General features: G+C 38.1%; 1 protein-coding gene across 1 annotated transcript in view; it reads right to left on the bottom strand.

Annotated features, from left to right (window-relative positions):
- Window positions 1–11323, bottom strand: part of SRFBP1 (serum response factor binding protein 1) — a 72983-nt gene that overhangs the window by 37030 nt on the left and 24630 nt on the right. Inside the window, exons 2-3 of the mRNA XM_010001207.1 lie at window positions 9143–9231; window positions 8113–8185 (exon numbers count right to left, since the gene is read on the bottom strand). Of these exons, the coding sequence (XP_009999509.1) occupies window positions 8113–8185; window positions 9143–9231 (162 nt within the window). The remainder of the gene's footprint in view (window positions 1–8112; window positions 8186–9142; window positions 9232–11323) is intronic.

Here is an 11323-nt window from a genome sequence, read left to right as displayed (position 1 = left end):
CCTGCTGCTCACTCACATACTCCGTTCCTTGTCTTCCCGGTTCTAGTTTGGCTATAAGGAGTCAACAGCAAATTGTGTCATGTGCTTTGCTGGAGTCAAGGTACACAACATCTGCTGCTTCCCTCTTGTCCAGACACAGCTGTCTCATCACAGAAGGTTATTAGGTCAGTCAGGCACAAGTCCCCCCTGGTAAATTCTTTCTGGCTGTTCTCAGTCATCTTCCTGTCCTCTCTGCTCCCAGAATTGGCTTCCATGTTCCAATTGCTCCATAACCTTCTCAGAGATTGACACTGACCAGCCTTTGTTTGCTTAGATCCTCCTTCTTGAAGTTAAGCATGAAGTTTGCCTTTTTCCAAACATCAGCAACATTTTTCAATTTATGTGACCTTTTGAAAAAGATCAAAGCAGCCTCAGCATGGTATCAGACAGCTCGCTGCACCTCACGTACAGCATACTTGGTCTTGTAAATGTCCAACCAATTCATGCACTCCTGCACAGCATCCTTTTCTCCTGTGGGTAGAATCTCCGATTGTAGGCTCTGCAAGTTGAGAAGCCAAGGGGTAGAACCCCTTGAACCAAAATGAAAAAAACACACTAAATACCTTACCCTCTTTCACAGCCTCCCCCAGAGCAGTGCACCCTTATTTTCCTTTAGCTTCACCTTTGCTTGCAATTTACTTACAGAAGCTATTCCTGCAGACCTTTGCATTTCACATTAGCTGGAAATCCACCTAGCACTGTGTGCATTCAGGCAGTGTCTCTACATTCCTCCCAGCTAATTGGTTCTGCTTCCACCTTTAGTGGACCTCCCTTTAGTGTTTTTGGTCAGGAAAACACAGTTTATGCATGCTGTCTTTGGTGTTACGCTAGGTGCTCTTCACTTTGTGTTTCCTACTGCAAAAGCTTTCTACCTCAGCCCTGACAGCATCTGCAATACCCATCAAATGAATATTCAGAGTTTGTATAAAAAAATTATCTGCCTCACTAGGGCATACATTACCTAGAAGAACCACATAATGCCATTCACAAAATAGAATGTGCTGTTGAGAACATAAGCGAAGAAAATGAGTGTTTCCTGCAAGTACGTGACTTCCTGCACAAGCGTGTGTGCATAATGCACAATCCACCACTCAAAGCATCAAATTTCCAGCGATACAGCAGGGAAATGTATCACACGTGGATAACAAGTCAGACAGTTGTCAAAGAAAGGATCTGCAGCGCTAAGCTGAAGAAGGGCTAAATGACTTCAAGGCCTACCTCTCTTTCCTTCCCTGAAGTAGCATCTGGCCTGTACCATTGTGAAAGCTGAATCAACCGTGCCTCTGTTTTTTACAGAGAAGCACCAATTACCCTTCCTAAGCTGATTTTTTTCAAGATTTTAAGAGCCTCGCATTAGTCTTTCAAAAACCTTTGAGATCTACCGAGCTTCCTAGTCTGATCTATTCTAAAATCATTAGTTACTCAGTCCTCAGCAAAAGTGCTTTCTCACCCATATCACTAATGTTTTCATGAAACTGGATTATTTTCCCTTCAAGGCCAGAGTACAAGACAAACACGCTACCTTTACAAAAGGATGTAACTTCCAAAAGCTTGACAGCAATACTGGAGTTCATATTTAACATAATATCTGTTCATATCTTGCTAAAATATAAAGTTGAGAGAAAACAATCTAAAGTAAAGCAGTACATTTTCCTGTAAATCCTGTACTAAACTCATTATTCTGCAACAAATATTGTGGTTTAAGTGTATTAAACCAAAACTTTTGTATTGACTTAACTGTTTCTGAAGCGTTAACTTTTAGGACTGAGAAAGTATCTTCCAAGGCATGTACCAATGGCTGTAACCAACTGCTGCTTATTCCCAACAACTGGAAGGCATTTTCCCTGCAAGCACTGCAAACAGACTTTCTTCCTTATCTCATCAATGGGCATCCTCTCAACACGATATTGCTGTAACAACACCTTCCATAAACCGAAGGTTTCTATAAGTTCATTAACAACAAAAGGAGGACTAGGGAAAATCTCTGTCCTTTATTGGACAGAGAGGGAAACCTAGTAACAAAGGATGAGGAAAGAGCTGAGGTGCTCAACACATACTTTGCCTCAGTGTTCAGCAGTGGAACTAGCTGGTCCATGGACATACAGCCACATGAGCTAGGAGACAGGGAAGGGATGCAGAACGAGGTCATCACAATTAAAGAGGAAGTTGTCAGAGACCTTCTACACCACTTAGACACACACAAGTCTGTGGGACCAGATGGGCTACATCCAAGGGTGATGAAAGAGTTGGCAGATGTGACTGTCAAGCCACTTTCCATGATTTACCTGAAGTCCTGGCTAACTGGGGAGGTCCCAATGGACTGGAAGGTAGCAAATGTAACACCCATCTATAAGAAAGGCATAAAGGAGGATTCGGGAAACTATAAACCTGTTCGTCTGACCTCGGTACCAGGGAAGGTCATAGAGCATGTTTTAGAGTGTCATTAGATGCCATACAGAGGTCAACCAGGGGATCAGGCCCAGTCAGCATGAGTTTATGAAAGGCACATCCTGCCTGAGGAACCTGATCTCCTTCTATGACCTGAGGACCTGACTATTGGATGAGGGAAAGGCTGTGGATATTGTCTATCTGGACCTCCAAAAAGCATTTGACACAATTCCCCTTCAAACTCTTGTATAAAACCTGGCTGCTCATGGACTGGATGAGCATACAATCTGTTGGATCAAGCACTGGCTGGACAGTCAGGCCCAAAGAGTGGTGGTCAATGGAGTCAAATCCAGCTGGGGCCAGTACAAGTGGTGCTCCTCAGGGCTCAGTGTTGGGACCGTTTCTGTTTAACATCTTTATTGATGATCTTGATAAGGACATAGAGTGTATCATCAGTTAGTTTGCAGAACAAGGATGAGCATACAATCTGTTGGATCAAGCACTGGCTGGACAGTCAGGCCCAAAGAGTGGTGGTCAATGGAGTCAAATCCAGCTGGGGCCAGTACAAGTGGTGCTCCTCAGGGCTCAGTGTTGGGACCGTTTCTGTTTAACATCTTTATTGATGATCTTGATAAGGACATAGAGTGTATCATCAGTTAGTTTGCAGAACAACAAGCTAGGCAGGAGTGTTGATCTGTATGAGGATAGGGAGGCTCTACAGAGAGATTTGGATAGATTGGATAGTTGGGCTAATAATGTTAATGGTCTGGGCTTCAACAAGGCCAAGTACCGAGTCCTGCACTTGGGCCACAACAACCCCAGGCAATGCTCCAGGCTTGGGGAAGTGTGGTTGGAAGTGTCTGGCAGAAAAGGACCTGGGGGTTCTGATTGACAAGCGGCTGAATATGAGCCAGCAGTGTGCCCAGGTGGCCAAGAAAGCCAATGGCATCCTGGCTTGTCTTAGAAATAGTGTGACCAGCAGAAGCAGAGAGGTGATTGTCCCCCTGTACTCAGCACTGGTGAGGCCACACCTGGAGTATTATGTCCAGTTTTGGGCTCCTCAATTCAAGAGATATCGAGGGGCTGGATGAGTAGAGAGGAGGGCAGCAAAGCTGGTGAAGGGCCTAGAGAATCTTACGAAGAACGTTTGAATGTTTAGTTTTATCTTCTCACAGGTAATTAGTGACAGAACAAGAGGGAATGACTTCAAGCTGCAAAAGGGTAGGTTTAGACTGCACATTAGGAAAAAAAAGGTCACAGAAAGAGTGGTTAAGACACTGGAATAGGCTGCCCAGGGAGGTGGTTGAGTCACATCCCTGGATGTGTTTAAGCGTTGTTTGGATGTGGTGTTGGTGGATCTGGTTTAGGGGAGAACTTCGTAGAGTAGGGATGATGGTTGGACTCGGTGATCCCAAGGGTCTTTTCCAACCTGAATGTTTTTATGATTCTTCTGTAAATGAAATGTAAGAACTACTCCTAAATACATAGTAGAACAACTACATAAAGTTGTATGAAGACCTGATTTTGGCTACCAAATTAAAACAATTCAAGATATGTTATGCATTGCTAAGAAATCACTACATTAGACATCAGTTATTTGTGTATAAAAACGCATTTTGAAATATCTTAGCTTCCTAAATAGGGCAAGGGGTATTCTACAATCGCCAATCAATCAATTTTGAGAGATTCATCAAGCCTGCCCATCACTAAAAAAATTCCTTCAAGTATACACTATTTTATAATTTTAAAAAGTAATACCATAATAGAAGGACTATACAGAATTGTGCTGTTCTTTTTTCCTAGCATTCATGATTTGTTAAATAAATATGCTATATGGTTTTGGCAAAACAAAATCTGAAGAACTCAGAAAGTAGTTCGCTACTCCAATAGCTTTGAGAACTCCTGCAAACAATTAACCCAGTTCCTGCATCCACGTAGCTGGAATTTCTAACTTCTCTCATTTCCCGCAATGTTTACTTCTGATTCTTGTGCTTGAGACATCATTAATTTTATTTGCCAATTAAATTGCTTTTAATATCCAGTTCTAACAATGAAGACATATGCAATTAAAAATTAATTTCATTCAAACAACAATACAACCATGCTATTTTCATTATCAAATAACAAAAAGCCTAACACAGCCCAGCAAAAACTCTTCTACGGTTTTCAATATATGCAGAACTATGCATGTGTGAGTATGCATACGATACAAAAAAATTAGACACAAACACAATTTAACCTGATACGTGAGCATCCAACTATGACCTACTCCTACTAAATAGTATATTTACAGTGAAATGATGTACATAGTGTCTGTTTAGTCTACCTGAAGACAGGAAAAATGCACACCCAAGAACTAGTGATAAGTCAAAAGTAAGAAAATAATAGCAAACATTTTTTCCTTAATATAATATCAGGCTGTAATTAGTAAAGATCTACACCAGAAAGAGAAGATATTGTAGGTGAAAGTTCTCATTTGTCTCATTGAGGCCAGGTGCTCTTACATTCCTCCTGAGCTGCAAACAGCCAGCCTCTTAACAGCAGATGTACCATCAAGTAATTGATTTTGTCTAGGTTTTTTTGTTTTGTTATGGTCTGGATGTAAGGTATCAGTTGTCTCCTGAAGTGGCAGCAACCATATTGAAACACTATGCTGAGCAAACCTCCTCAGGTAAAGGAACAAGTAAAAAAGGTTAGTTGGTTTACAGGCAGCTGAATGCGGAAATGTAATTCTTAAGAAGGCAAGGAATTCTCCCTTATTGAGATATCAATCCCTCAGACTTTTTCCCAAGTTAAGAGAAACTTAAGCCATCACAGTAAACACTTTAGCAAAGCAGACAATTGTGCCAAGGTCAGAGTTTCATTTTCTCTTCCCTGATCTTGAAACAAGATTTCCCTGTGAAATGAAATGTTTCTCTCTCACCTTCTGAGGTGAACAGGATACATGAAGTTCTTCACTAAAGACCCTGTTCATGCCAGCAGTCCCCAGAAGGTTTTTTCTGGATATGTGGTGGAGGAAACATGGTCTAAGTATGTTCTTACTAATAGAAGAAAAACACACCTTTAGAAAGAGGTGTGCTGTCTTTGACAACTGGGAAAATCTCAGAAAAAAATCTGTACTATTATTTTACTTTTCTTTCAAAGATGTATTTTCTTAAGTCTAAAGCAACTCTCCATGTCTTTTCCCAACCAATAAAGCAGTTCTACATCTTGTAAGTAGCCATCTCAAGAAATTGTTTTATTTGAAAATACACAAGCTGTCAACTCTGCTGTAACATCCATTTTCTGGCTCCAAGCCACTTTGGCTGGTGTAATAATTTTGAACTTATCTTTGCAGTTTGCTATAATCAAGCCTAAACAATCAGCAGGAGAGAAAGCAGACACTTTCTAGTACATAAAACACTTATGTAGAAGTTTATGTACTATTTCTGGATGTTACATGGAAAATAACCAGTTCCTATATTCTGCACACAGTCAATTGGTTTTGGATGGATATGCATCACCTCTGACAAGTAGCTGGAATCCACACACTAAAATTGCTAGAACAGTCTGGACAATACCAGCCTGCTCCAAGATCCAATTCTGTAGCCCACCTACCAGTTTACCTTATTAGCCATTTCTATTCTGGCCATTTCTTCCCGTAAATTATAAAATAACCATTCAGGTTATGCAACAGTTCTTTATGAATCCTATGATCAATAACTTAACACCAAAAGTTGCTGGGAGTGACGTTTCAGGAATGTAAAAACTTCCACTGTCTCAAATAATACCAATTATTTCTGAGAAAGCTGTCTTGTTGCTCTTCCATGCTGAATAAGAGTATTTCTACCACAAATCCAAAAAGATCTCTTAGTGTAGAAATCAACAGTGGTAAAGAATATGTAAACAACTACTGCCTCTTAGGCTGTGATTCCTTAAGTAACAGGAGTTTTTCTTTTGTCTAAGAAACACTAAAGCTAGTCTAAGAAAATGTAAAGCTATTAAGTGTCTATTTGTTCATTTTTAAAGACCAAAAAAGCACAAGAAAACCAACCTTTTCCTATATTATTAATATAAGGGTGCATTTTTTTAACAATAAAGACCACTTTGAGCACAATTTCAGATAACTGAGTGTATTTACTAGCTATTTCCCTGAGAAGTAGGAGAGCTTTTCCTCTTTCTCAGCTGCTCACTTAGAAAGCTCCTCCCTGTATATAAACTATTTCAAAGTAGAGTGCTTTCCTTCCGCTCTCCAGATTACAACTCTACCCTCCCCTGACAATTGCTCTTAAAGTTAACACAAGTCCTGCGCTCATTAATACTAAGTAAAGCAACTGCTTGAATATACTTGGCCAAACAGTCCTGAGTTTAAGCAGCCTTGAAGATGTCTGCATGAGCTGATCCTGGAAGGAAGAGCACAATAGTGGACCAAGTGAACACTTCCAGGAGATGTGTGCAGAACAAATCTTGTATTGAAACACTTACAGAAGCCTCATAAAACATGCATTTATGAGTTAAGTGCCACACCACAGCTGATACATACTCTTACAAATTGAGAGCTGCTTTCAGAATCCCCATCATGCTTCAACAAACAATGTGTAGTTAAAAAAATTAAGAGCAATCACAAGATAAAGTTCTGACAGCATGCCAGAAAAGCAGAATGCCTCAATATGACTATTATGTTGCTTAACCAGCACTTTACCCTTTGATACAGTGCTCTCCATTTTCTTCCCATCTGTGATGATCCTCACCAATCTGTGAGGACTCCTGTTTGTATCTTGTACCTTGCTTAAACCTCCTATGATTCCACCTGATGTATCTGACACAAAGCATATCTAAATGGGTCAGTGAAGCCTTTCCAGCTACCAGCTTTTCTGAAGCCCAAGATCTGTGCAACAATCAGGAAAGAAAAACGAGAAAGTTTAAAAGAAATAAAAGTGGGGGGAGGGGCTAGGGGTGATGTAATAACTACAGCCATCAAATAAAAAACCCAACAAACCTGTAATTTTATGTGAAAACAGTTTCCTTGGTCTATGCAAATCTCCTGCACACAAGCTTTAAGACTGGAATTTGTACCTCATTTCAAAACACACAATTTAAAGCAGTATCAGTTAAAACTGAGATATGATTAGCGCAAAACATTATGAAGCTGTACAATTCCTGATGCATTTTCTGATATGTCATATGTCTTAAGATACAGAAACTGTATTAATTGACAGTCAGGATGAAGATAAAAATGGTCTGGCTCAAGTGTTAGCAGTCCGTCTAAGCTAAAATTTCAAGATACTTTGAAGCTGAAAGTAAAATACAAGTAGCATCATGCTTAAAGCTAAGAGAACTGACAAAGAGGATACTGTCAGGAACACATAACGCCTTCCATATTCTTAAGGCATGAGTACTTTCTTGCTAATTTTTGTGCTTTAACTGTTACAGTAAAAACTTAAGCACTACACATTTCTAAACAAATTCATGTTCAGTCTGGCAAATTGTCAAATTGTCTAACCTCTTGACAGACGCAGCAAACAAATATGGAAATATGCAAATACACAACGTATTCCAGCTGTGTTTCAGTAATGACCAAGTTGATTCTAGAAATATTTTCTTTCAGTTTTAGTAATGCAGTCCCAGGAAATAGACAAAGGTTTTCTGTTGTTAATTCAATTAATTTCTTCTAATATTTTTTTCAATATCTAAACATGGTATTACCTTCATGGCATGGATTTCTTCTATTAATCTCTCAACTCGTTTTTGGTTCTTTAATTTCAGCTCTTCTGAACCCCTGCAAATGAAATTTGTCGTTATTTAAAAAATAAAACAACTGATTTTTTTTAACTTTATTTACCCCTGTGTTAATACTACATAGCAAAATAAAAAAAAAATATCACTAGAGTGAGCATAAACACATTCTATTGCAGTTTTTAGCAAAGAGCTGAACATAATCTAATGCTTTCACTCTTCCACACAGGAAAAAAACCTAAGAATTCACCAGAATAATAAGAATGACAAATAGTACTTTATTAGAAAATGGTAACTACAACTCCTGTCAACACTACATAGGAGACACTGATATCTCAAATATAATTACATTTTAAGTTTCGTAATATTTGTATGTACACCATTGGGCTTGCTTCTTATTTTGCACAATTTGCTAACATTGTGGTAGAAGGGTATGCTCAATTTATACTTTGAATATAGTAACAGATGCCCCCGGTAAGACACATTGTAAGTTACTCTGGATCATTTATCTTTAAAAATACAATTTACAAAATACTGTGTAGACTGTTTATCTAAAGATTAATACTAATTATTAAAAATCAAGTACAATCTGTATATCTATGCAAACCAAACAATATTTTTTGCAATAGAATCTTGCAGACAATTGCAGTGAATGCAGAAATGTTGAACGACTTACATTCAGCAGCAGACTAACATAAAAGGTAAGTCTATCACCATTAAATGTGCTGTAAAAGGTTCTGTAATTGATTTGGATTAGCTTCCAATACACTAACATCCTTTAGAAAATGTCCCAATTCTACTTTATAGAACTGCTTTTGAGTTAGCATTTTAGTCTATCTAAAGTGACAGAAAAATAAGAGAAATGGCACTTTTGCATCATAGTGCCTTAACTTTGAACTGTAATACATGATTTCTCCCTTTGTCTGTTCTTGGGAAAACAATTGTGATACCTCCCCATTGATAAAACACACAAACAAGAACATTCATATTTAAAACTGACTTTTTCAACTTTAATTTCCCAATGTGTCTGGTAAGTCTGCGAATAGTCAGGACTCTGGCCTTCTTCACATCTTTTCTCATCTTCACAACCTGTCAGAAAGATGGAATGCATTATAAAGCTTGTTTTCCTTGATTAGTTTCCACTTACAACACATTCATTACATTGACTTATTTTTTATAAATTAGTTCAACAGAAAGAACCATTTCTGAAAACAGAGTGCATATCCCTGTTAACCAAATCCCAAGAAAATGAATTCAGATTTCATTTAAAATCAAAGTGCTTCCATAAACACCAAAGGAAGAACAATCAACAGTCTGGAAATGAGTCTGAGGTCTAAGCATAAGACAAGACATTCCTAACCAGCCATACTTCAATATTCTTCTCACAGCTAGGCTGAGCTAGAGGTTTAAAAGACTCACCATTTGCCTTCAGTTGTTTTTGTCGTGGTGAAACAGCATCAGTACTTTTCCATTAGTACATGATAAATAAAAGCATTTTCATTATGAAACATTTGTAAAGATAAAGGAAAGACTCCCAAACTAAACAGTACTTACTACAGAACACAATCAGAAATATTAAAATCTTTTTATGTCTTTGAATTGATATTTGTTGAAAATAAGTGATTTGCAACTCACTACAGTCTCTTTCAAATTCCTATGCCACCCAGTACCCTGCTCCCAAAATGTATGTCGAAGTAGACAGCATTAAAGAAAACCTGACAATTACATTCTTGTCATATTTCTTGCCCTAGAATAAAATAAACAGAACTCTGATTATTAGTAGACACATAACAGATCCTGGGAATGTTTTGCTGTTAAAGGTTTTATCATGGGAAATCTTAGGCCTAGACATTGTCTTGTCAAGGATGCACACTTTGGAGATACAGGGAGACAACAGTGACTTAAAACTTCAATTTTTTGCAACTCAGAAAAAAACCCTTATTTATTCAGATATATTGTACTACCAGTATTAAGATTTTGTATTTAGCAGTTAAACTTACAAAATATGAAATATAAACCAAACAACAACAAAAAATCACTCTTCCTGACAAAAAGCCAAATTTCTCTTAAATTTGTGCAGTGGGATAAATTTCAAAATAAGTTTGCACCTATTTCTCAAATAAGTTCTTTTACCTCAGATTTCCATTTTATCTTCTAATTTCTCAGACATATAAAAAAATTATTGCTTGATGGTGACTGCACCATCAAGTCAGTTACACGGGGAATTTTAGTATTATAAACCTGCATCAAGCTTAACCAAGAAAAAAAGGGAAAAAAATAAATCTTTAAAGCTCACAGCAGAATATTTCACACCTATGATGGGAAGCCTGGCTAGTATATATCCCCTGTGCAGAGATCATAAATGTGAGACAATATAATTTATTTTAAAACCACAAAAAATCCCCACATACTCTGCATACCTGATTATGTTTGTTGTTAGATTACCAAAACAAGGTGCAGTTAAGCACTGAACTGTGCTCAGCAGTGGCTCTACTGAAGTTGAATTAGTCACAGTAAAGGCATTTCTAGAGTGGGTTGCATACTGCAGACCCCACTTCTGGCAGGGCAGAGGAAGAACGTGCGGAGCAGTGCTTCCCCGAAAAATAGGGGAGCAGTACTGGCACTTGCATAGAGAAAAAAGGCAAATAAGATTTCTGGGATAAGAATGGCTGATTTAAAATTGTTCTCCTGTTCTAAAATGTTTACAGCAACAGCCATTACTTATCTTGGTTACCCTAGGGAAAACAACTGCACACAGGTCTACCTACAAGCATTTCTACTTCAGTTAATGGTAGAAACCACAACCTAAAAAGCACCTCTGGCCAGTTTCTCCTAGAAAGCAGCACTGCTGAAGTGTCCATGTGCTAAAGAAGATCCTCAACATTACCATTCTCCATCTAAGCATGTAAATATTTCTTTTTATAAGACATTGAATGTAATTATTACAGTTCCCTATATTACGTCTTCTAAATGGAATAAAGAAAATAAAACATTTTCTGGATGAATACCTCTTCGATATGACATATGCTCAAAGAGTTTGGAACTTCAGATGTATACTGGGAATGGTTTCTCTTTTTCTTAAAAAAAAAATAAATTGTAATGTATTTTTAATAGAAGTATTAATGCAGATACTGCATAGTTCCGGGGCCTATGAGAGCCAAAATCCAACCTTCCCTGCTGC

This window comes from Chaetura pelagica, unplaced genomic scaffold (genome assembly GCF_000747805.2).
Source record: "Chaetura pelagica isolate M959 unplaced genomic scaffold, ChaPel_1.0 scaffold537, whole genome shotgun sequence".
Taxonomy (NCBI): Eukaryota; Metazoa; Chordata; class Aves; order Apodiformes; family Apodidae; genus Chaetura; species Chaetura pelagica.
The sequence above is the reverse complement of the archived record's forward strand: the minus strand, read 5'-3'. Positions and strand labels throughout refer to the sequence as shown.